The sequence below is a fragment of the Anolis sagrei genome, chromosome 3 (assembly GCF_037176765.1).
Source record: "Anolis sagrei isolate rAnoSag1 chromosome 3, rAnoSag1.mat, whole genome shotgun sequence".
Classification (NCBI taxonomy): Eukaryota; Metazoa; Chordata; class Lepidosauria; order Squamata; family Dactyloidae; genus Anolis; species Anolis sagrei.
In genome coordinates this window covers 99,611,124-99,638,170 of record NC_090023.1, presented here as the reverse complement: position 1 = coordinate 99,638,170, position 27,047 = coordinate 99,611,124, and the positions used below count along the sequence as shown (strand labels likewise).

At 38.9% G+C, this 27,047-nt stretch overlaps 1 protein-coding gene across 1 annotated transcript; it reads left to right on the top strand.

The window, feature by feature from the left end:
* Positions 1-10,472: 10,472 nt before the first annotated feature.
* LOC132771622 (regucalcin-like) lies at positions 10,473-25,978 on the top strand. Its single transcript, XM_060769844.2, has 7 exons — positions 10,473-10,568; positions 13,874-14,039; positions 17,421-17,603; positions 19,203-19,418; positions 20,752-20,889; positions 21,721-21,875; positions 25,857-25,978. The coding sequence occupies exons 2-7, from the start codon at positions 13,877-13,879 to the stop codon at positions 25,905-25,907; spliced, it is 906 nt and encodes a 301-aa protein (XP_060625827.1). The 5' UTR covers positions 10,473-10,568; positions 13,874-13,876; the 3' UTR covers positions 25,908-25,978.
* The last annotated feature ends 1,069 nt before the right edge of the window (positions 25,979-27,047 follow it).

Sequence of the window (27,047 nt, the reverse complement as noted above, 5' to 3'; positions counted from 1 at the left end):
TGATTGCTAAAATGTCTTGGTTTGTTTGAAACCCATCTAAAATACTTTGCTTTAAAACAAGAATCATCAAAACTTTTGACAAATAGTTTATGTTAAACAACAACAACAACAACAACAGAGTTTTGGAGCACAATACTCCTGACCTCACGATCATCGAAAAAAACCAAGTATGGATCGCTGTCACTGTTGCAATCCCAGGCAACAGCAGGATTAACGAGAAGCAGCTGGAAAAGCTTACACAATATGAGGATTTAAAGTTAGAACTGCAAAGACTCTGGCACAAGCCAGTAAAGGTGGTCCCAGTGGTGATCAGCACACTGAGTGCAGTGCCTAAAGGCCTTGGCCTACACTTAAACACAATCGGTGCTGACAAAATTACCATCTGTCAGCTGCAAAAGGCCACCCTACTCTGATCTGCACGTATTATTTGCCGATACATCACACAGTCCTAGACACTTGGGAAGTGTCTGACGTGTGATCAAATACAAAAGCCAGCACAGTGATCTTGTTTGCTGTGTACTAATCTTGCTATGTATCAAACAATAATAATAAAAATAATCATAAAGTTATTTAATAAAAGATATCTCATTTGCACAAATAAGGTAACTTTCTGTATAGTTCCTGATCTCAGTTTCTGTTGCATTTCTGAAAGTAATGGGATAGGATTGTCATTCTGGGGTTGTGCAGAATTTTATAGTAAAATGCACTCCAAAACCTCTTTTTGGTTAACATAAAAACAGTTAACTCTATGGCCATCTGGAACACATATACATATTTTAATCGGGTATGTTATATAGTGTAAAACACCTTTTTCCAAAGTTTTCAATAGCTATGGCACTTCCCTTTGCTATATGCACATTTATACTTTCACATGCACTCAACCTTTGAAAACCTTTATCTAGAAACTGTGTTGTCACTTGCTCTGCTTTTAGCTAGCCTTCAGGGTTATTATGATATATTATGAAGGTTTAAGGCTTTTACTTAAGCCTGAAAACGCTTTTTTTCTCTCTGCTTGTAAGCTGCTCTGATTTATGGAGAGAACCATCATTGCCTGGACAATTGTTTTAGAATTGATTTTTTGGCTGCTGTTACAACATTCAGTTCCAGCTTTTCAGCCAAGTTTCTGGTGGTTCACTTCCAAATTTCCTTTGCTTTTTTTAGGCTAGCTATGTAATTTTATTCAACAGAGTTTGGTAGCAGTATCTGCTAGTGTGCCTCCTTCTTAAATTACCCACTACATGTTTAAATTGGTATTTTGCTTTTTGTGAATGTCAGAAATAGAGTGTTGGAAAATTTTGCTCATTATCAAGAATCCCACCTGTATTACTAAAGATGTCATCAGTTTAACAATTTATACATGTTTTACAGGACAGCTCTTCTCTGTAAAGCTGGATTTGATATAGAATATTGCTTTTCCATATGAATTTTAAGGCGTTGATTCATAATTCCAGCTAAACTCTTTCATGTTTCAGCCAATTATTAGCATTTTTGACTTATAGTTGCATACCATTTTCTAAGGATCTTAGTTCCTTGGGTTTGTTCTTGGATCTCATGGAATCCAAGATTTTGTTCTCAACTCTGAACAGCTACATATGGAAATTCTTCAACCTTAGCATAGGAATCAAGACACATCTATTTCTGATTGTTCAAACTATTTCTGGTGACCTCTTAGACTGGAAACAACTATTTTGAACACTGGTCATTTGGAGAGTCATTAGGAGGGATAGTGCAGGAGGAAGTAACCTTGTTTTTAGTTATAGAAGCTCCTAACACTGCCTTCCATCCACATGATAGTCATTTTGGTGAAGACCCAAATATATTTCTCTAGAGCAGTGGTTCCCAACCTTTTTTTTGATCAGGGACCACTTTGACCAGGGCCCACTCTCCAACATTAGTACCTAAAGGGTTATGAACCGGTTTTTGGTCAACTTTAGATTCGGTTTGGGGTGCTGATTTAGAAAATTGCATTGAATAGTCCATATCAGCTCTAGTTTCTGATACAGAACATATGCCATGGTCAGCAATAGGGAAGGAGTGGCAGGTGGCTCAAAAGGAGCTAAAATAAAATAAATAAAGAAGGAAAAGGCTTGTGGACCAGATTTTTGTCCTCGTGGCCCATTGGTGGTCTGCAGCCCACAGGTTAAGAACCACTGCTCTAGAGCAAGAAAGATACTGACTTTTCAAGTGGGGGGGGGGGGGGGGGGGAGGAGAAAAGGAATACTGCCTTAAAGCAATCTACATATCTTCCAGTACAGTAGCTGTGTGGAAAGAAGCAAGATGAAAGAAAGGAGCCTGGGTCCATCTGGCAATTTATCTGTCCATCTTCACTCCCTCCACCCACTGGTTCAGCATACTCAATACATGTGTTGGCTCATTAACTTCCCAAAGATTGAACCTGTATTACTACCAAGAAACTAGGTCTGAGTCCAGTGATCTGTGATTTTTATTTTTTGTGCAATGGAAGGTGGGACGATAGTGTAACTCACACTTACTGTTTTCCCATCTGTCCTCACCGGTTTGTTGTCTTTTCTTCAAAATATTTCTTTAAAAAAACCCAGAAATGTTAAGCTGCTTTTTTTCAAATATTCTTTTTATATCATGGACCTTTGTCACATGCACTCACCTGGTAATATGGTAAGACCTCCATATCTGCAGAAGAAAGATTCTTGGCCAGACTGGAGTTACCTAAAACTGTAAATATGACAGAACACCATAAAATAATGTGTCCTCTAGTTCAACCATACTACAGAGTTATATTGGAGGATCTAGAGATTCCCAGAAAAGTATCTCTACAAATAGCAAATTCCACCATTACAACTCTGTGAAAATCTTCTGAGGGAAGCATACCAGAGAATTGTCTGGACGACCTAGGAAATTCATGGAGATATAATTTTCTCCTGTTGTGAGTAAGTGAAACTATGGATATGGGTTCCACAGTTACAGAGGTTGTCCTGTAATTCCCACTGAACTCTATGAGACTTATTTCTCAGTAGGTAAATATGTGTTATAAAGGAGCAAGCACACAGTACAAATTAAAGAATATCAATCATTTAAGTCTATTAATATATAAACTATAATGTCAATGCTACTATAATATAATATAAAAGAGCCAGTATATGGAATAAGTTATAATGTTTATATTGTTAAGGGCCGCCTGTTATATTGTTAAGAGTCGCCTGTTAAGGGCTGAAAAATGCGGTATAGAAATAAAGCAAATAATAATAATAATAATAATATTGGAAAGTGCTTATTGTACTTTCAAAGGTTGTATATTAAGTCATGTCATGACCTATGGCTGGTACAATAAACCATTCATTCATTCAACATATAAACTATTTAGTTATGGGTCAGTTACATTGGTGTTGTTATTCCCATTGCCCTAATGTGTACCTTGCCATCAAAGTAGTCTTCTAGACAAAACCCCAAAAACTATTATAAAAAGTAATTATACTATATTGACCTATGCCATGGCAAAAATAAAACTGATAGTCCATAGATAGACTTTCATCAGGTTCAATCAAAATGCCACTTCTGTGACATAGTTTCTGTTAAGAGATTGTCTAGCTGTGTCGTACAAGCATGAATTCCTAAGGTGCTTGTTGCAAGGTTAATACAATGCTCCTAGTGATATACCACACCATCCAATGAATATTATGCAAGTACTAGCAAATAGTGGATTTCTGAAGAATGCCCTTTAAAGCTCATAACTGATTATGATATTAATAGCACACAAAATACTTAGGTGATGTTCTACATTACAATCTCTATTCCATAACATTACAAATATGTAGACATGTTGCAGAAATCCAACACAACTTTGTAAAGATGGACATTGGACACAGAGGTTCAATGATGATCAGATTCTTCCTTAGATCAGGCTAAGCCATAACCTACAGGAGGTTGGACACAAATCACCCAAGTCTCTGAAATTTCATGGTTTCCACCAGGTTGATCACACTTGCCAGTTTTGTTGTTGTTGTTTGTGGCAGCTCCCACATCAATACAGCCATTCCAATATTTACGGCAGACTGACTCTTCTGTTCCAGAAGTTCAAATGGGACTCAAAGCGGTAGAATTAAATCAACATCTAAAATAGTACGGAGTACAGAAGTTAGAAAAGTACTAAATTGTATGTTCTGTTCAAACACTACTTTCAAAATACTAGAAATGAAAATAATAATCTTTATTTATAGACCACCCTATCTCCCCGGAGTGACTCAGGGTGGTTTCCAACACATATGGCAAACATTCAATGTCAACGAAGAGACGTATAACAGATTACATCAAAACATGACATATCACAGAAAATAGAACAGCCATTAAAGTGTAGGTAAAGGTTTTCCCCTGGCATTAAATCCAGTCGTGTCTGACTCTGGAGGTTGGTGCTCATTTCTATTTCTAAGCCAAAGAGCTGGCCAGCATGACTACATGTGGCCAGCATGACTACATGGAGCACCGTTACCTTCCTACCAGAGTGGTACCTATTGATCTACTCACATTTGCATGTTTTTGAACTGCTAGGTTGGCAGAAGCTGGGGCTAACAGCAAGAGCTCACTCCGCTCTCTGGATTCGAAACTGTCAGCAAATTCAACAGCTCAGTGATTTAACCCACTGAGCCATTGGGGGCTCCAAGAACTGCTATTACTATAAACTTAATATGAAATAGAAAATAACAAAAAATAAAGCAGTATAGGAACATGGAAGGTGGAAAATATGAATCAGGAGGAATTAAACATGGTAAAACAAGAAATGGAATGTGTGGGTATTAGCTGCTTATTTGACAGAACACTGTCAAAACCCAGAAACGACTGAAATGGGGAACCCGACATTGTGTTTTCCTGTTAAATTGGTTGAATATTAATTTGATTTTATTCTAATAAATAATAACAGAGTGGCTCATGTGTAGTAACTGATTGCATTTTAGTCCCATCTTTTCTTAGCCATAGTAAAATATAATTATTTTAAATAATTGAAAACAATTGCAACATCTACAATGCAAATTACATATTAAAAACTGCATGCCCAGTTGCACATATTTCAAGCCTGGTCAGCTAAGGCTGAAGGCCTGTTGGAACAAGAAGATCTTGCCTGCCAGCAAAAAGAAAACAGAGAAGGAGCAGATCGAACCTATCTCGGGAGAGAGTTCCAGAGCGTAGGAACAACCACCAAGAAGGCTCTCTCCCTACCAACCAAGCCTGGGGAAGTGGTAGATTGAAAGAGGCATACAGATTTATTGTTGTTGCACACCATCAAATTATTTCTACCTTATGGGCTATCCTATCATTATTTTTTATTTTAACCACCAATGAAAAGGAGCCTTGCATCAACGCAAAGCAGAAATGACACAGTCACAGTGTTGTATGAATAGTACCATCCAAAGATGTTATTATATTGCTGAAATTCTGCTTTCAAGTCTTGTGTGATAAAGTCCTTGGTGCCTTTTAAAATAAAACAGTATTTTCCCAATGAGCCCAGAATGGTCCATCCAAGACTTCCTAGGGAAGGAATTTCACAGCCCTCAAGAAGCCCTTCATCCCTGGGAGGTACATAGGAAGGTTACATATTGGGACACTCCAAGATGTTTCCCTGTTTGAAGCAAAGATGCCCCCCATCTTTGACGTACAAAGGCCAGATTACCTTTGAATCTGATCTCACTGCTAGGCATAGAAAAACACCTTCTATTTTGAAGAGCATTTTGAATAATATAACTAGGATCCATTCCCTAAAAGGTCAATGGACAATAGCTCTCTGTCTCACTGACTACAGTTATTTTTTTCAGATGTTCTTTTGAAGGAGGCTAAGTCTGAAAATCCTAATAATTAATAATCCTAAAGTTGAATCAATCTAAAAACCTATACTATAGAAGCTTTTTACATAAGACAGTAACCTTTCCCCTTTTCAAAGCAGGCAGATTCAAAGCAGGTGAATGAAATAATTACTTTGGCAAACTAAGATAAGAATAGAAAATAGGCATTTCCTGCTGTTTGGCAAAGCAAAGGGTCATTTACAAGTTACAGAGTGACAGCGGAGCTAGAGACACGTATCACAGAAAACCGGCAGAATAAGGAAAGAGAAACTGGAAGTGGTCAGCAGAATAACGAAGAGGTCAAACTTAATAGGTCACTATGAACCAAAGATTGAGAGGAAACAGAAGTCCCCCTCCCATACTGGGAGGAGTGACACGTAGCTTTTCTGACTATATGACCTTTCATTCACATCTTTATTGCTTAATTTAGGGAATGCAGAACCAGCAAAAGTAGGGAACTTTAATGTATAACCAGGTATAGGATGTTTGACCTTTTGCCTAATCTCATTATTTAGGATGTTTGTTAAAGAGTATAAGAAGGCCCACTTTTGAGATGTAGAGCACGGGCAGCCACTTTGAGTGAAACACTGTGTTGTTTCTGGCTTGTTCCGTCTCTCCACGGCCGTGAAGAAAATAAACGAGATTTGCTTTACCTCTGGAGGCTAGATGCTCTTCATTTTGCTGCCCTCTGCAACGGACTCAGCAAGGACCCCAAGCAGGGGGTCCCCTACACTTTTTTAAAAATCCTCAAAACCCTGCTGTACAATAAAATATCCCAGTGAAGAGAAAAACACGTGACTCTAGTAGCCATGAACTAATTATCCTTAGACTGAGTCCTGAAATTACTAACTCTTTAACACTAAGGGAATGTCATAAGGCACTAGAAGATCTATAATTACACCCACTCCACAGTATCTGCTGCGTGGGGCAGTTTGCAAACTCCATCTGACTGATGTTATACAAAGGGATAAACAATATTAATTGACCCTGATTATTTGTTCTTTCCAGATAAATTGCATTAAAATGAAGGGCTTTGTTAATTCCAGTTTAGCTAGGTTTCTGGTAAATTCTACTATATGTTCTGGCAAATTGAGTGTGACTAGTTCAGTGGGTTTCCATTGCTGAGCGAGGTTTGAAGCCTTTTCTCCAGAATTGTAGCCCAAGGTTCACACAATGCACCATATAACACTACTCTGGCTCTACTGTTAATTTCAGTGATATAAAATTAATCTATTTAACATATCTTAACCTGGCAGTAAGATATTTCTTGCTCTCACCTACTTCCAATATGGTTTTCCAGAATTTTGTTGTTGTACTAGCTATACCCGCCACGTGTTGCTGTGGCCAGCCGTCCCTCCTTCTTTCTCCCCTTTCTTAATTTCTTTCTCTCCTTCCTTCCCTTTTTTCTTTCCTTCTCGCCTTCCTTCTCTTCCTCTTCTCTTCCTTCCCCACTCTTTTCTTTCCCTTCCACTTCCTCCCTTTTCTTCATTTTCTACATATTCTTGGACTGCAACTCCCAGCAGTCCTCCTGATCAATCTATCTACCTACCTGTCTATGTCTGTCTAATCTATCTATCTGGAGGATTGCTGGGAGTTGCAGTCCAGGAATAGGAAATTGGAAATATGCAGGGATTGGGATGCTCTCAAAGAAGTCCAAGGAGAAGAAAGTTTGCATCTTGGAAGGAGTGCATTTGGATCATCCTCCTCTCCTAAAGGGCCTGGTCTAGGGGATGCTGGGAGCTATAGTGTGGATATGCTATTGTGTGTTTTGTTTGTCAGGAGAGTCGTTTTTGCCCATGCACGGTAGCATCTTTTTGCTTTTTTGGCTTTTTATGTCCCTTTTGCTGTGTTTTTCGGTGTTTTTATGAGTGATGGTCACTCATTGATCTGATAGGTGTATTGTGTCCAAATTTCGTGCCACTTCATCCAGTGGTTTTAGAGTTATGTCAATCCCACAAACTAACATTACATTTTTATTTATATAGATTCAATTGTACCTGAAAAATTCAGTATCTTCTCCATTTAGTCCCTATCCATCCAAAAAAGTATTCATATCTAGGATTGTTAGATATCAGGCCATGGTCTTGAGTTTCAGGGCTTGTACACTTTTCTTCAATCATCATGATACAGTACACTATAAAGTGTGTGTATACAGTGCAAGCCCTATAAAGTGTATGTATATAGTACAATCCCTGTATTTATAGAGTGTATGTTCCTGAACATATCAAAACAATGGGTAATAATGAACACTGTTGAAACAAATAGCTTTCACCAGAAGTTAACACAGAGGGCCTTGACAATTCCTGGTAAAGCTTCCTCTCTAGGAATTTGCTAGGTGCTCCACCTTGATTCTGTGGTAACTTCTGGTGAAAGCGTACCACAGAATCATCTGGAGGACCTAGAAAATTACTAGAGAGCACATATTTTGTCAGATGCAAGTTAATGAAACAGCAAGATGAGACATGGAGGTACAGGGGTCATACTGTATATATTCCCCACAATCATTCACTTTCATCTTTTATTTTACTTCAAGAACATACTCTCCACAACTGGGGCTTATGCTTAAATGATCACACAGTTTTGTCACCAGGGCCTGCTTCTTTTAAAATCACCCTTGTAATATGACTAAGGTCCACCTCATGTTACATCACAAAATATTGTCCCCACTGAACACATTTTTTGACCTAGGATAGTGCTAATCTGGTGATCTTGTATGTTTGGGATTCTTTAAAAAACCCATAGGCACATTTCAGAACTTAAGAAATTTATACCTTGATTTTCATGTTTTTCAAGATGCTCCCAATCATCATTGCCACCTACACAAAACAGTTGGAATGCTGGCAGGCAATGGATTACATTAAGACTAAAGCGTGGAAACATAGATCCACTTCATCCTGGAAATAAGTGACTAGTGGGGTCCTTCAGGGTTCTGTTCTGGGCCCAGTACTGTTCAACGTCTTTATTAATGGTTTGGATGAAGGTTTAGAGGGCGTGCTTATTAAGTTTGCAGAGGACACCACATTGGTAGGGATAGCTGAAACACCAGAGGACAGAATCTGAATTCAAAATGACCTTAACAGATTGGAGAGCTGGGACAAAATTAACAAAATGAATTTCAACAAGGAGAAATGTAGGATACATCACTTAGACAGAAAAAGTGAAATGTACAGATACAGGATGATTGATGCCTGGCTCAACAATAGTACATCTGAAAAAGATCTTGGAGTCTTCATGGATAACAAGTTGAACATGAACTGACAACGTCATGCAGCAGCTTAAAAAGCCAATGGGATTTTGGGTTGCATCAAAAGGAGTATAGTGTCTAAATCGAGGGAAGTCATGATCCCTCTATTTTGCTTTGACAAGCTGGAATGTGTCCAGAGGAGGGTGACTAAAGTGATCAAAGGTCTGGAGACCATGTCCTATTTGGAGTGGTTTCAAAAGCTGTGGAAGAGAAGGTTGTGAGGAGACATGATGGTCATGTCTAAATATGTGAAAGGAGATCATAAGGAAGAGGGAGCAGGTTTGTTTTCTGCCCTGGAAACTAGGACTAGGAGCAATGGAATCAAACTACAGGAGAGGAGATTCCATCTGAACATTAGGAAGAACTTCCTGGCTGTAAGAGCTGTTCAGCAGTGGAACTCTCTGCCTTTGAGTGTGGTGGAAGCTCCTTCCTTGGAGGCTTTTAAAAAGAGGCTGAATGACCACCTGTTGGGGGTACTTTGATTGTGGTTTTCCTGCATGGCAGGGGATTGGACTAATAAGCCCATGTGGGCTCTTCCAACTCTATGATTCTATGATGTTATGATTAGGTTTTTGGATTGCAACTCCCAAAACACTCTGCCCAGTATCTTAAAGGAAGGAATACGCATCCTTAGATGTTGGACTGCAAGTCTTAGCAGCTCTAGCCAGCCAAGCCAATGGTGGGGAAAATGAGCTGTTCTCCAGCAATATCTGGTGATAAACATTATTCCCATTCTCTTTTATATGAAAAGTAATTTATTCTTCACCCAGAGATATGGCAAATGTTGCTATGTTATAACTACATATGAAAAAAAAATGGTACTCTCTGGTTTACAACATAAATTGACTTCAGGAAAGTGGGTATTATTTTTGTAGGATATAGTTTTCACCAATACTACTCATCATCAGAAGCTGCTTCAATCAACTAATCATTCACTAATGCCTGTCATCTTCATATATATTTTCAGTGGTGGGAAATCTAGACTAATCTAAGTGTTGGTAGAGATGGAGGTTTACCTAGGTACTACAGCCTTTAAAAATTACATACAGGTGTCCTTTGTAGTGTTGAAAGGTAGTTGCTTAGTCATCTGATCATGCATTCTGACTCTTAATGTTTATCTTTGCTATCAGATCAGGTTCAGAATGACATTTATAATGGCCTGAATACCTTTGTCTTATTTATTCACTAAAAATGCTCACATTATTAAAAGAGATGTTCTCCTCTTCATTTGACACTTCATTCTGACTAGAAGAGCTACCGACAATCCTTGGGCTCTCTAAGAGAAGATTACTGTGCTACATTTATTATGATGACATTCTTGTGGTTTCCGTATGATTGAGCAAGAACTCAATAACAGGATCAAGAAGAGTCACTGCTACGCCCGATAGGTAGTTTTTTTCCCTTTGGGCTGGGCACTTAGACTTACAGGAAAAGTATATCAGGAAATAGCCAACCTAAAGAAATGTATTATTCAAGTTGTCCCCAGTTGGAAAAGTTACTTGGCTGAACACAATAAGGTAAGGTAAATATTGCTTAGGACTTAAAATATTAATTCAGATGTCCTAAAATAGCCCTACCCAAGCTGATGCCTTCCAGATGTTAAAACCACAGATCATTGGCCTTGGTGGTAGGAAATGATGGGTTTGGAAGTCCATCACAGTTTGGAAGGGCTATCTCAGGAGCACCATGTTGCATCATGATCACTTTTATTTTGGCTGTTTATGAAGGTGTCAGAGGCAATTTTTCAGATTACATTAGTCTATCATATTGTATTACACCAGGTTATATTAGTCTATAATATTTATGATCTCAATATTATAAACTAATATTGAGATCATATATATAATAATATATACTAATAGTGGGAGATTTTGACCACGGAACGGAGAGCATGTTAATAATAATATTAATCTGAAAATTAGTTTGCAAGGTTAGGTTAGGTATAAAACACCAACCTTTGAATATCAAAATGAACAGGAAAGATGGTGGGGCTAACACATTTTCTAACACATATAGAAAAATACTAAAATACAAAAATGCCTAAATGTCAGTGTATGACTGGACACTGGATTTTGTTGTTCATTGCACAATTCTTGTTTCCCATAAAAATGGTTGCATCATTGATATTTTCTTAATTGGTTCATATTTTATTCTTTGTAGTACACTGATATTTGATATTTCGGCATATTTTGTGCATTAATATCTTCCATATGTGTTCATTGACCTGTCAGCCCCACCATCTGTTTCCATTTATATTAGTCTGAAATCTGTCAAGAAGAAAACATCATGTGAAATAACTCTTCCTCAAAATGTGTATTTCAATTATCCACAAATGTTTTACTATAGGCTATATATACAGGGTATTACAAGATTGTTTGCATGGAGTAGAAGAAGGCAACGTCTTTTATTCAAAACTCTGTGAACTGAGAGCTGGGTTTCTTGCTGATAGTGCAAGAAAATTCCAAGTAGCTGAAACATCCCTTTGGTAATATGCTTGCTTTAAATGGTTTAAACCAGGCAAAACAAAATATATAATTGTGCAAATACAATTACATTAACAATTTCTAGTTGAGGTTTTCATAACTGAGAAAGAATAAGTGTAGTTATGAGTTTCATGTTTGAGGTGAAAAAAAAGATAAGGAGTGGTGTAGCTGTAGGTAATGTGTATTTGCATGTGCTTTCAATGGATCAGAACAGGGTAGTGGCTTGAATGTTAGAATACAGTTCTGGAGACAAGGGTTTGAATAACTGCTCAGCCATGAAAACCCATTGAGTGAACTTGGGCAAGTCCCACTCTGGCCCTTTCTGATTTGACCTGGATTATCTCACAGTGTGGACTCATATACTCCAGTTCAAAGCAGATAATGTGGATTATCTGATTTGATAATCTGGTTTATATGGCAGTGTAGAAGGGCCTCAGAGAAAGGCAAGGACAAACCACCTTTGAACTGAACTAATATTGCCAAGAAAAGTCATGGCAGGGTCAACATAGGATCACCATAAGTTGGAAATGTCTTGAAGGTACACAACAACAACAACAGCAACAACATGTGGTTGCCATAAATTGCTTGTGGCAACCCTGTGAATTTCATAGGGTTTTCTTAGACAAGGAAAACTCAGAAGTGATTTTCCCCTCTGAAATATAGCTTGTAGCACTTGGCACTCATTGGTAGTCTCCAAGGAGGGCTGCCCCTGCTTTAGCTTCCAAGATTAGAGACTATCTGGTGTCTTAAGGGTTTTTGAGAACTACAGCTATCCAGCTATATAAATGCTCTGGCCTTTAGTTCTGACATTTGCTCAAATAAGTAGGATATTGAGTTTGTGCTGCAAGTAGTACATAGAAAACTATATCATCAGATGCAGGGTTCCCTCTCCCTACCTCATTTCTACATACTTTAAAAACAGTTTACAGAACGAATCCCATGGAGCCTATCATATGATGCAAAATTAATTCCACTGGTTGCTCCATCGGACTCTGTCTGTAAATTGTTTCATAAGTGTTTGGAAACTGAGGATTTTGGAGTTGGGGAGCAATTGTCTTCAGAGCTACTGATACACATGGAAACAGCTATAGGCACTTATCTACACGTGAGATGGGAACTCTCAGATTCATCTGTGTTAGTTTTTTTTTATAGTGACAGTTAGAATAGGCATTCCTGTGAATGGTCTTAAAATGAGCCTCAGCGCTCCTTTTGTGTCCAGTACATCTCTTTCATGAAACTTTTATGGTAATAAAAATAATAATTTATTCATCCAGAATTGTGCAATTTCAAATACATCACCACTTCACTGAGGCTATATTCCCCCCCCCTTTTTTTGGTCATAAATTTCAGACTTCCACAATTGCAAAGTTTCCTTTTTAAAAGGGGCTACTTTGACCTGTTTATGTGAATGTACATGTATGTTTTGATGCCTTGAAGACAAATTGGAATGAACTATTTTCATCTGTGAATCTCTGCAATTCTCCTTTATACTTTTACTATCCTTCTGACATCCACCAGTTCCTGCTTTCCTTAGTAAAAGGTCAATTACGTCCCGCATGATTGATGTTGCAGAACAGGCTATTGTGAAAAGTGGAGAGTTAGGACATGCCTTTTGATTCATGTGACTGCTGACTAGTTCTAACCTACAATAAACCAACTTTCAATTGCAGATAAGATCAACCATTGCAGGTCTTTATAATAACCTCTTAAACTGTAATCTGTTTGATGATATTCACTATAGCGTACATTATTATAATATTATTATTTCAATATAGATGCCTATCAGTGCACATTTAATGCTCTGGTTTGATTTAAAAGCTAGTTTAGAAAGAAGTGTCATATAACACTGAACATTATTCTTCATATTTTGTCTCTGTTTTGCTGAATTTTTCCAGAATTTTATCTTGCCTGTAATGGCAATATAAATAGTGACACCAGATACTCTTTTTGCAAAAAGTTATTTGCAGGATTGAGAAAATAAATTTTTCATGTGAACAATTCCTAGTGGTAAAACAGAGGTGAACACAGTCAGACTTTCAGATTACCACCTTGTGGTCAGGCATAGCTAGATCCCCATCATTTTTGACCCAAAATACAGTAGTTTCTAGCTCTAACTTTTCTTTTCTTTTTTAGAAGAAAATGCTCCCTCTCATAACACAGTCTTTTCCCCATCTCCGTGTTTTCCATGTAATGTATTTTATGTTCAGTACCAGAAAGCAAACATAGGCTTAATTTGCAACCTTGACTGCTGAAGCAGGTCTCACCGTGGGAGGGAAAACAGGTTAATTGCATTCCTCTTCATGTTTACTAGTGCTCTTTGGTTGTTCTCTCCCATTTAGACCATGTCTTCCATTAAAATTGAGACTATTGTGAAAGAGAAGAACAGGATGGGAGAGTGCCCTGTCTGGGAAGAAAGGCAGAATTCCCTTGTTTTTGTGGATATCAATTCACAGAAAGTGTGCCGCTGGAATTCAATCACCAATGAAGTTCAGTGTGTGCCTGTGGGTAAGAGCAATACTTTTTCTAAACCTGCAACCTCTGGTAGTCTGTTTAGAGTATTTTGGAAAATTGTTTCAGACTATAAGGGATGAAGGCAGAACAAAATTCAATTGATTACCGAGACAGATTACAGTCTGTCTTTAAGAATCCAGCTATGCATGTATTTTTTTATTGTCGTTGTTATGTCCCTTCTGTTTTTCTGCTTTATGGCACCCCATTACAATTTTCTTGACAATTTTTATTCAGAGGAGATTTTCCATTGCCTTAGGTTGAGGGAGTGTTACTGGTCTAAACTCCCCAGTGGGTTTTATGGGAATTTAAATAACAAAAGGTCTGGAAACCAAACCCTATGAGGAGTGGCAACACATTCCCCAAAGTTCTTTTAGCCCCTAAGCCAAAAAGCTCCAGCTTTCCACTTCTCTGACAGTAAGAATACATTAACTATCCATAAGGAGCCCTGGAGATATTTATGTTGAAGTACAGCACAGGAAAGTTGTAAAGCAATGCTTTTGGGTTGAGTGGGCTCTGCTTTACCCAAGCACGTTATCTCTCAATGTCACTGTTCATGCAACATGCAATTGTCAACATTAATTCAGCGTACCCAAATTATTTAGGTTTCCTTAGATATGGATGTATTTGGCTGCTCAATCTCAGCTGACTCATTTTCTAACAACTGATCTATTTTATGGTATCTGTAACTAAGCTCAGCAGTATTCTGGATAATCATAATTAGTAATTGTACAGTTTAGTTGCTCTGGAGGGGGGCTGCCTACAATCATCATGTTGCACATCAGTTTCATTTGCCCCTGAGAGAGGGGGGCCTCTCCAATTTGCAGCCCAATAATGATTCTGCATGAACAACAACAACAAAACTGGGTGTCTCAGACTTCTTAAATTAATTTTTGTATAATTTGTATATACCTCAACAATCTATATTTGAGGGTATGTCATCCCTAAAATACAGCCCCGTAGCCAGGATTTCGTTTCGGGGGGGGGGGGGAATTTTTCAGGGGGGTTTCGGGGGGGGTGAGTTTCAGGGGGGGCTGAGTCTGAGTGAAAGAGGGTCTACCCTAGCAAACCTTTTGTATCATTACCCCAATACCCCCATGAATATGGGATATATTGAGTATGGTGATTTTATTTATTTTTATTTATCGTGTCATCAGCAACCATTGTATTACAATTCTAACAGAGCAAAACAAACACAGAGATTAAAAAGAAAAAGAAAAAAAGAAAGAAAAAAAAACCCACACAGATTTTGCAAATTTGGTATTTGGTTAAATGTCCTTTGACCAGTATCTGGCCACTTGGAGTGCCTCTGGGGTTGCCGCAAGAAGGTCCTCCATCGTGCATGTGGCAGGGCTCAGGGTGCATTGCAGCAGGTGGTCTCCTCGCAGGATTGCAAGACATCCGGGCGTCCCCTGGGCAACGTATTCGTAGACGGCCGATTCTCTCAACCCAGAAGCAACCAGAGCAACCAGAGTATGGTGATCAGATCATGATATGAATAAACATAACAGTTTAAATAATGCACCAGTAAGGCCTTTTCGCACCATGAAAATTTCGGGGGGGGGGGGCTGAAGCCCCTCAAGCCCCCCCCACCCTGGCTACATGCCTGCTAAAATACCTTCAAAATTTGGTATAAACACTGAAAAAACTGAGGTACCACGTAGCTCTCCAAGTTAATTTTATCTATCTCACATAAGAAATGATGTTGAACATGCCCTCCAATACTGGGTGAAAATTCATCTAACTAGTTTCAGTGATGTGGCAGAAAACAAACAGAGTGAAATTTAATTTTCTTTAATCAGATTGATTGAGTGATTTATCCTGTCAGAAGCGAATTGAGAATAGAGCTATAATGTATAAAAAAAACCACAAAGAAAGTAAAAAACTTGGCACTGTACTTAATTTCCCCTGACCAGTAGCTGGCCACTTGGAGTGGCTCTGGTGTCACTATAAGAAGGTCCTCCATTGTGCATGTGGCAGGGCTCAGACTGCATTGTAGTAAGTGGTCTGTGGTTTGCTTTTCTTCTCACTCGCATGTTGTGGACTCCACTTTGTGGCCCCATTTCTTAAGATTGGCTCTGCATCTGCACAGTCTGTTCAGCACCTTCCAAGTCATCCAGTCTTCTGTGTACCCAGGAGGGAATTTCTCATCTGGCATCAGCCACCGATTCAGGTTCTGGGTTTTACCTGTCACTTTTGGACTTGCTTGCTGATGTGTTCCTGCGAGTATCTCTGTAGATCTTAGGAAGCTCTTTCCTGATTTAGGACATTGACATGCTGGCTGATATTTGAACAGAGGATGGGCCAAAGATGTCAATGCTTTGGTTTTTTCATTCTAGGCTGCTACTTCCTGATGGATGTCAGGTGGTGTGATACCAGCTAAACAGTATAATTTCTCCAGTGGTGTTGGTTGTAGACATTCTGTGTTAATGCGGCATGTCTCATTAAGAGCCACATCCACTGTTTTAGTGTGGTGAGATGTATTCTACACTGTGCATGTGTATTCAGCAGCAGAATAGCAAAGTTGAAAGGGTAGATGTCTTCACTATATCTGGTTGTGATCCCCAGTCAGTTTACGTATGATATTATTTCTAGCACCCACTTTTTGCCTGATATTCAAGCAATGCTTCTTGTAAGTCAGAGCATGGTTCAGAGTAACTCCCAAGTATTTTGGTGTGTTGCAATGCTCCAGTGGGATTCCTTCCCAGCTAATCCTCAGAGCTTGAGATGCTTGTCTGTTCTTAAGATTAAAAATACATGTCTGCATTTTAGATGGATTAGGAATCAGCTGGTTTTCCCTGTTATAGGCAGCAAAAGCGCCTAAAGCTTCATAGAGTTTCTGTTCAACCATTTCAAATGGTTGAACATTACAGCAGTGATCAAATTGATAATAATGTATATGAGGATCAAATCTAATATGCATACTATACTGGTGCAATATGACTGTCACTTGAATTGACATGGCACAAAGGCTGTTGGCCCATCCATCACTGTCTCAAAGTCCATTTTTTACTCCCTTTAGAGAACTTTATTGCAAATGGATGAATTTTTGCAGCTTACCAGTCTGACAACGGGAAGCAATCGACAGAGCGATTCAGATCTTCTTGTAGTAATACGTAGATTGAATCATGCTGGCCTTAGTACCTTGGAACTGTCCAAAAAACGTTTCCAAATTGAACCAAAAAATGGGAACACGAGAAGAATCAATAAAGAATAAAGAAATCCAGTATTGAATTAAGAGGAAAGGAGTCTAAGATATAAAATGTTTGTTTTTGTCATAGACCAAAATGCAAACTACTACACCATGCTAGCTCCTGTGCATTGTGTGATTACTGTGGTCTTGCTTTTGAACTGTGTCCATATCTGTCCTGCCTGCAGATGCTCGTGTTGGCTCCATAGCCCTTCGCAAGTGTGGCGGGTATGTGATCACAGTAGGAACCAGGTTTGCCTTCTTGGACTGGGAAGATCAGAACCTTGTTAATATCATTGATCTAGAAGCAGATAAGCCCAACAACAGATTTAATGATGGAAAAGTAGACCCAATGGGGAGGTATTTTGCAGGTATGTATATATCTGAGAAACATTAAATAATACTATATGCTTACTTCTCACTTCTGACATTCCTAATTGGTTGAGTACTGACACTATTATGTACAAAATTGAATAACATTGAAAGTGTATCTATTTACTCTATACAGATCCCACTTTTTTGATGGTTTGTAGAAAGTATAATGGAAGAAAGGGAGGGAGGGAGGGAGGGAGGGAGGAAGATGAGTAACAGAGTACTACGGTCTTCAGGTCCATGGGGACCTGAAGACTTGGCTGTTTAAACAAGCTTTTGAAAACACCTAGTCCCTAGCTGACCTAAGCAGCCTTGCGCTTGAACTGGGAATGGGAGAAGTGCTGTGCTGTAATCGTGGGAAGAGAGCACGGGATAAAGTGCAAGGCTGCATAACAATATTTATTTCATAATTGAAAAAGAACTATTGTAATTGTTAATGAGAACTGAAAGGTTTTCTGGGTTGCTGTGAGTTTTCCATGTTCCAGAAGCATTCTCTCCTGACGTGTTCATGGCTGTAGGGCCATGCTTCTGGAACTTGGCCATACAGCCCAGAAAACTCACAGCAACCCATTGATTCTGGCCATGAAAGTCTTCGACAACAGAAAGGTTTTCTGTTTAAAAGTAACATGCCAAGTTAAAAAGTAACAACTGCTAAGACTAGAAAGCATTTTCCAGAGAATGGCTTTGGAAAAAAGATCTAAAATGTGAAGTTGTTGGTCTAACTATATTATGTAAGATATCAGTGCTATGAGCTGCTTCACAAAAGAGTTGGAAATCATCCAAGATAAATTTAGTTAAAAAGAAACCATTAGGGCAAAGATCAGATTGAAAAGTTTATCTTTTGCCCTAATCTGTAGAAAGTGTTTTAACCCTATTTGATAACTGTAAAGTATTGTATTTGGAGCAGTCTTAGGCAACTTGCAGTATTCTAGAGATTTCAGACGAGTCTGATCAGCATTAGCCAACAAGGCTAATGGCCAGGGAGTGATAGAGGTTATAGTCCGAAGGGCAACAGATCGTGGAAGTCTGGCTGGTTTATAATAAAAGTTAGAAATTTAACACATAAATAGAATACTATATTTTGCTAACCAAGAATCTGCAATGGGAAATCTTGCAGAGGGATGTGAGGAAAATGTACTTGTTCACCAGACAGTCTTGGGCGGCAACAACTTTCAGGTGTAGCTAACATAATCAATGATAAGGAATGCTGAGAAGTGCAATTCAGTGGTGCCTGGAAGGTTATACTTTGACCCCGCCTTAGGGATTCCTCTGAGAAGGTCAGAAAGTACAGAGATAGATCTGGTATGCATGAAATACAATATCAACAGCTTTAAATAAAGTTCCTCTGTAACAGCTTGTAAGAAAACAATAATTCCCCCCCCCCTCATAATTTATGTAGGGGGAACTAGAGTTATTGAACTAGAAGCCTTTTGGAAGATGCATTGGAGATGTAGTCCACTATATCTGGAGGACACTAGATTGGGAAAAGCTGGGTAAAATAGACTTTATTGTGCAATCCAACACAACTCTCCTAACACTTTGAAGAGGTCGCACAACACTGAAATAACCTGACTCATACTCCTGCACCCACAATTTAGGTACCATGGCTGAAGAGACAGCGCCCGGGGTCAGGGCAAGACACCAAGGGGCTCTCTATACTCTCCCTCCTGACTGTTGTGTCATGAAACAGATAGAGAAGGTAGACATCTCCAATGGGCTGGATTGGTCCCTGGACCACAGGACCTTCTTCTACATTGACAGCCTGACATATGCTGTACATGCCTTCAACTATGATGTGTGCACTGGAGAAATTGGTATGTTTGCTTTTATCAGATGTTTCCTGATATTTTATCAGAATTATACTATAGATGAAAGTCAATAGCCTTACAATGCATTTCAGTCATCAGGTTTGCTGGGGCTCTTTTTTCGTGTCAGGAGAGACTTGAGAAACTGCAAGTCGCTTCTGGTGTAAGAGAAGTGGCAATCTGCAAGGATTTTGCCCAAACGTTTTACCATCCTGTGGGAGGCTTCTCTCATGTCCCTGCATGAGAAGCTGGAGCTGACAGATGGGAGCTCACCCCACTCCCCAGATTTGAACCGCCGACATTTTGGTTAGCAGTCCTGCTGGCGCAAGCATTTAACTCTCTGTGCCACTGGAGGCTTCTTTGCTAGGGCTAGGTGCGCAGGACTCCTATGAGAGTGAAGAACTACAAATAAAATGTTAATTTAAATTGTGCTTCTTGTCTATTGGTATTATATAAAATGGTTATTTTAAGAGTTTTATGCCAGTACAGGTTTCTTACACTATAGAGATACATTATTTAGAAATGGTGCACCTCTGAATTTTTGCCTATCATGCAGGGACTCAGTCAGATCATGTTGGCATTTTTTCCATTTTGGGAACTAAACTAACCAAGATGGAGAAAAGAAACATCTTGTCAACTGGAAGAGCCTTGTCCATTGCTTGTACAAGGGAAAGATATATGTCAAAGGTTCAGAGAAGTAGCAGTGGCTTTTTGAATTACAATACCTATTGTTTCCCAAGAATTTCTGGAAGTTGCAATCCAAAAAATAGATATTCCAGGCTCTGTTATAGCAGACTTTTCATTTGCCATAATTGCCTGTTCCCCTGCACATAAGAGACAAGGCATTATGACAGGGTTGAGAATAAAGTTTTTGTAAGTGTCACATATGAAGCCATGTAAATCAGTGGTTCAAAACCTGTAGTTCCCCAGATGTTTTGGCCTCCAACTCCCAGAAATCCTAACAGCTGATAAACTGGCTAGGATTTCTGGAAGTTGTAGGCCAAAACACCAGGGGACCCATAGTTTGAGAACCACTGGTTTAGATCGATTCCATATTTTATGGACTTTCTGCTTTTAATGTTGTTAATTTTTGGTCTGGATGTTAACACTAAAAAAACCCTCTGTTTTTAATGTCTTGACGTGTTACACTCGTGGTCGGTGACTGTAAAAATAAAATTCATTTATTCAGATATCCAGAAGTTGTAATTTCTGGATATCTCTAATAAAACACAGAATCCAAGAGCTTTTTAAAAAACTGAAAAAGTACAAGGGTGTGTGGGTGTGTTTGTGTGTATCTTCTGCATTGCCTTATGTACTCCTGTCCAATTTATTCTGGATGCAGATCGTAGTAGTTGCAAACCTGTGTATAAACTTGAAAAAGAAGAAGCACTTCCTGATGGGATGTGTATCGACATAGATGGGAAACTTTGGGTGGCCTGTTTTGATGGTGGACGAGTGATCCGTATTGACCCTGAAACAGGTAAAATATTAATGAGAACTCTGCCATATCCAAGTGAGCATGTTATGTGAGTCATTGTCATCCCATCTGAGAAGACCTGGCCTCTGTGCACCTAAGTTCCCATTTGCCAGAAGTCGATGGAGCCAAGATCAGATTCCATAACATGGGACTAAACTCTGCATATTGACATATTAGTAATTTATTCCTGATGTCTTTTGCAAGGAGTTTAAGATCCTTCTCCACATAATTGCCATTCCCTCAACAGTCCTATGAGCAGGTCAGGCTGAGAAGAGATAATAGGATAAGTAATACCAATATCATGGTCTATCATACTAACTGCTATCAAAGGCCACCAAATGGCATCTGAAAATACACAAAGATGCAACCTTGGAGAGAGCCTTTAAAATGTGTACTAAAACCAAGTGGCTTTAATGTCCCAAATACAGGCAGTCCTCGAGTTACAAACATCCGACTGAAAATTATTCATATTTTCAAGCTGTGGATTGTTGAATTCGTGGATGCCGAATCTGTAGATACAAAGGGATAACTGTACTAATTTATGCTGTAGCATGTTCAGACAACTGAGTCTTTGTTACACCCATGCACTCAATTTTCCTAATTTGATTAAATGCACTTAGACTTATATGAGAAATTTTCAGCCTGGACACCAATTGATGCTTTTAGAATTGAGTAGCAATTGGTCTCCCTGTTTCTGCCTATATTGTGGTTACAGAAAATGAGAAAGAAATCTTCAATGTATGCAAATAGGTTATTTTGTTTAACCTAATTCCTTTGTGTGGCATGGCAGCTGACTCAACAGCTGTATTTGTCCTGTTACTTGGTTTCATGTAGGGAAAAGAATTCAAACTGTGCGGATGCCAGCTTCCAGAATCACATCTTGCTGCTTTGGAGGGAAAGATTATTCAGAAATGTATGTCACTTCTGCTTATGATGGACTGGACAAGGTCAAATTAGCCAAGGAACCTCATGCTGGAGAAATTTTCAAGGTAAATAGGTCTTGTTCAGTTTTGGAAATGAGTGCAATATTTCATAAAGGTGAATGTTCAAATTATCTCCTCCTGGAGGACTGTAACTTTTCTGCAATTTGCTCAATTTCTAAGATATGATAGTTTACTAAATGATGTTTAGGTTCCTATAAGCTCATCTATATATAGGTGAAGGCTCAGCAGGGTCAGTTCTGGTTAGTACTTAGATGGGAAACAGCAATGAAGATCAGGTGCTATAGGCTATATTTTAGGTGAAGGAACTGGGCAAAACCACCTTTGAGTATTCCTTGCTTAAGAAAACTCTGTGAAATTCATAAGGTATCCATACGTTGATAGGCAACATATGCATAATGATAGCTCTGGCCCAAAGAAAGTAACTTTCCAAAGTTCTCTAGCTTACCCCAGGGATGGACAACATGCAGCCTTCATCGTAATTTCAGAAAAGTCTTGAATGAGTTAATTTCAGAAGCCCTCTGTGAGTGACCAATACATACATATGGAAAGCCCAATCTATTCCTATTGATTTTAATTTCATTTAATTATCTAATTTATGTTATATTCTGCCTTTTCACCAATGTGGGACTTAAGGCAAGAAGACCTTTCCCTGTCATGCTGAGATGAAACAGGAAGGGGGAAACCAAGGGATGGATGTAAAGTGACCAAAAGAAAGAAATCCCACTTGCTTTGAGTTTTGGATTCCTAGTTGTCATTTATGGAAATGACAGATAATACAGCATGATACGTAGTTTTTGAAAGATAAATGGTTATTCTTTCATAGTCACCCCTCTCCATCCATGTACTCAAAAGGTGACAATTTCTTTGCACCTTTTCTTGTTGAGCAATTTCAAAAAGAAAAATGCATTTAAAAAGTAAAGCAGTAACAACAGCCATGTTGGCAGATCAGAAGCTTCTTGAGTTAGCAGTAGAGCAAATAAGCTTAAGTTATTACAGGAGCCGATCTCTAAAAGTAGAAAATGAAAGAACTATATTTTTATACATAGGAAAGAACTATATTTTTATACATAGGAAAGTTAGGGCCTATCTATCTATCTATCTGGAAGCATCTTGTTTCTCGCCATGTTCACAGGAGAAGAAATGGAGGACTCAGAGGCTTGCCATATGGCCACTAAACTGAATAAAAAGAGGCATGTCCTGAGAATTATCAGTCTAACGAACAGGAGACCATGTATAAATTTGTGAAAGGAAGTCATAAGGAAGAGGGAGCAGGCTTGTTTTTTTCTGCTACCCTGGAAACTAGGATTCAGAACAATGGGTTTAAATTATAGGAAAGAGGATTCCACCAGAACATTAGGAAGAACTTCCTGACTGTATGAGCTGTTCAGTTGTGGAACTCTCTGCCTTGGAGTATGTTAGAAGTTTTAAAACAGAGGCTGGATGGCCATCTGTTGGAGGTGTTTTGGTTGTGCTTTTCCTGCATGGCAGGGGGTTGGACTAGATGGCCCATGTGGTCTCTTCCAACTCTATTCTTCTATGATCTATGAGACAGAAGGCGAGAAAGAGAGAAAGCCAGATCAAGAGGGCAATGGGGAAGAACTTTCCCTGCCAGCTAACTCCTCTGCCTATCTAGTTCCTTGTGTAGGACTATAAACTTGTGCAGGATGTGGTTGTCTTCCCACACTATTTTGTGCTGTAATGGACACTGCTTTCATGTCCGTAATAGCAGCCCCAGGTCTGTGTTTGAGATCCACCTTCTTCACTCTTTGCTTCTGTTATGAAGTGGAGGTGTGACTATCTGATCATGTGGCAGATCATGTGCCTGGGGCTTGGGTGAACCTCAGAAAGCAGCCTAATGGGGTCTGGATCTGGTCTTGATCCCTTAGGAGCCTTCTGTTCTTAGGCATTCCCTGACAGTGCCTGGCAATTCATGCCTCTCAGTAAAACAGGCGTTACAGATACAGGTGTGCCAAGCAGCGAATTGGAGCATTTTGAGCAATGAGTTAGTTCAGATCCACCACCAGTGTAAGAGTCCAATTAGGAAATCGTGTCCTGGAGGTAAACTCCCTTCCCACTCTCTTCACATCATTACAGTACAATAGGGATGGAAAATATTCTTGCCAGTGTCTCACTTTTCTGGCAAAATCAGAATGCCTTGACACAATGAGCGGACTTGTTGGGAATTTGGCAGCCCTTGTAAGAGCTCTTGCCTCTAGCTTATGAGAGAGAAAAGGAATGAGGGTGAAGGGTGGAAGAGAGAGAGAGAGAGAGTTTCTAGCAAAACTTTCACTGCAAAGAGTTTGTACCTTTAACTACAAACACACACAGACACACACAAAGATGAACTTGATCAACAACAAAGATGCAAACTTACAAGTGTTCAGTTTTATGTTCTAAATGTCCCTGCAATAACAAGGCTCCTAGTTTTGCACAAATGTGTGAAAATCAATTTAATAAATTCTGTCAAAGACCAACTATCTGAAGGCCATCTTTTACTGTTGTGACCAAAAATATATCAATAAAGTAATTTTTGATTAAACAAAATTAAATGTACACACCAATGAGGCTTTTAAATTTCTTTCTATCTAGCAAATGAAATGTAATGTTTGGCTACAGAAATTTCTGCAGTTAGATGAGATATTGCCTCTTAAGAAGGCCACTGGAATGTACATAGGCTGAAATGTGTTGGACTTTTTCCAAAGTAAAAGCAGTCATTCAATCAGTGCTTGGAGACGTGTCTGTCTTCCCCTCTGTGGATTCCTTAGGTCCACGGTAACATTTGCAGATCCTCTGGGTCAGTGTTTCGCAACCCCTGGGGAGTTGCAAGGGGGTGTCAGAGGGGTTGCCAAAGACCATCAGTAAACACAGTTATTTTTTGTTGGTCATGGGAGTTCTGTATGGGAATTTTGGACAAATTTCATCATTGGTGGAGTTCAGAATGCACTTTGATTGTAGGTGAACTTTAAATCCCAGGAACTACAACTTCCAAATGTCAAGGTCTATTTTCCCCAAACTCCACCAGTGTTCACATTTGGGCATATTGAGTATTCGTGCCAAGTTTGGTCCAGATCCATCATTGTTTGAGTCCACAGTGCTCTCTGGATGTGGGTGAATTACAACTTCAAAACTCAAGGTCAATGCCCATCAAACCATTCCAGTATTTTCTGTTGGTCAAGGGAGTTCTGTGTGCCAAGTTTGGTTCAATTCCATCGTTGGTGGAGTTCAGAATGCTCTTTGATTGTAGGTGAACTATAAATCCCAGCAACAACAACACCAAAATGCCAAACTCAATCCCCCCTCCCCATTCCCCACCAGTATTCAAATTTGGGCGTATCAAGTATTTGTGCCAAATTTGGTCCAGTGAATGGAAATACATCCTGCATATCAGATATTTACATTACAATTCACAATAATAGCAAAATGACAGTTCTGAAGTAGCAACAAAAATAATTTTACAGTTGGGGGTCACCACAACATGAGGGACTGTATTAAGGAGTTGCGGCATTAGGAAGATTGAGAAACACTGCTTTAGGTAAATGAATGAGATAGGCCAGTAGTGTTACTATAAGCTTTCAAAATAGTAATATGGAGCAGTTTATATTCATGTCATGCAGAGCTAACAACCAGGAAGTCTGTATTAGCAACTTTGTGTATTACCAAAATACCAAATGAAATAACTTATTTCAGTTAATTTAGTCAAATATTTATGTATAAAAGTTGCTTATTGTGTACATTTGTGTATTGTCTACATATATACATGATTACACTTTTTTTCTTGATGGAAGACCCCTAAAATACGGGGTTTTTAGATTTTTGAAAATCTATATAAAAGGAAAAAAACTCCAACCTTCAAATAGGAGACATCCCTTATCATAAAGGACACAGGACTATCCTAGACCAAAGATATTTTGCTGCCTGAAGCAAAAGACTAAGGGGCACCTGTCCCTCACCCTATAAACAGAGTTAGGTGGATTGCCAGACGTTTCTTCTTCATAGTAAAATGATCTGTTTCTTTTCCTTTAACAGATAACAGGACTCGGGGTGAAAGGAATCCCACAGCACTACTTTGCTGGTTAAGTGTTTGTTCATAATGCTTGAAGAAGATGCCCATATCCAGAAACAAAAATGAACAAGAATGGAAGAGTGAAGTTTATATGTGTATAGAGTATTTTTCTACTGAATTCTTATATTGCTTTAATATTTTGATTGTTTCCTTTTCTTTGTGGCTGATTTGGGTTTTCTTTAATAGAGTAAATAACAACTTTGACGAGAAAGGAAATTTTCATCCAGGAAACTGATTCAACTTTGATTTCATGGCATTATTGTCCTGGTTTTGAATCCAAATCCCAGTAATGTGGCTGATTTTTGCACAGTTCAAAGTGATGTGCTTGTGGATGTTTTGCTCTCAATGTACAGAAACACAGAACTGGATAGAGAATTAGGGTTAGTAATTATATTAGCACAATTATTTGTTATAATTTAGGTCCCATTTACACTGCCATATGATACAGTGTAGATCCATATAATTCCATTCAGTGCAGTTCACTGCAGTGTAGATCCAGCTGAAGTCTTGTTAATTTCATTACATCTCTTGGAAGTATATGTATAACAGACCTTGAACGATTTGCTCTTTTGAGCTGTAGCACCCAGAACCCCTCAGTCAGTATGAAACTAGCCATATTGAGTGAGGGATACTGGGATTTGTAGGTCAAAGCAAGGTTTGTAAATTCCAAGGTCTGTAGCAGACATGTGTCCACCTAGACATGCATGGGGACATATTCAGGATCACGCTTTCAACTACATGAACTGAGTTGCTGACCTACAGCATTCCCTAGAATCTGCAATGTTTTGCAGATTGTTGTTATAATCAAGTAGATTCCAACTACTAAGGAAAATGTATTATAGGCTGAGAGTGTGTGACATGCCCAGGGTCTCCCAATAGGTTATCATGGCCAAGAGAGGATTTGAATCCTAATCTCTCAAACTACTGCATGGCCTTTCATGGCCTTGTGAGAAGGGAACAGCTAGATCTTGGAAATAGTCACATGCTAAACACAATATTTTATATACATATTCTACACATTTCTTTATGTAGAACATGAAAAAGAGGTTAATAATAACATGCTCTAGATTAATTAATGTGTTGGATTTTCATCCTCAAAAGAATTTGCAAGCTGTTGTGTCTTTGGATTGATTCTGGGAATGTAGCCAATTACT

What these genes read in the sequence shown, in the direction of transcription:
- LOC132771622 (XM_060769844.2), top strand. Translation starts at nt 13,877, where the DNA reads ATGTCTTCCATTAAAATTGAGACTATTGTGAAAGAGAAGAACAGGATG. An exon ending in CCGTATTGACCCTGAAACAG is followed by an intron (nt 20,890 to 21,720) that starts GTAAAATATTAA and finishes GGTTTCATGTAG; the next exon opens with GGAAAAGAATTCAAACTGTG. An exon ending in ATGCTGGAGAAATTTTCAAG is followed by an intron (nt 21,876 to 25,856) that starts GTAAATAGGTCT and finishes TTCCTTTAACAG; the next exon opens with ATAACAGGACTCGGGGTGAA.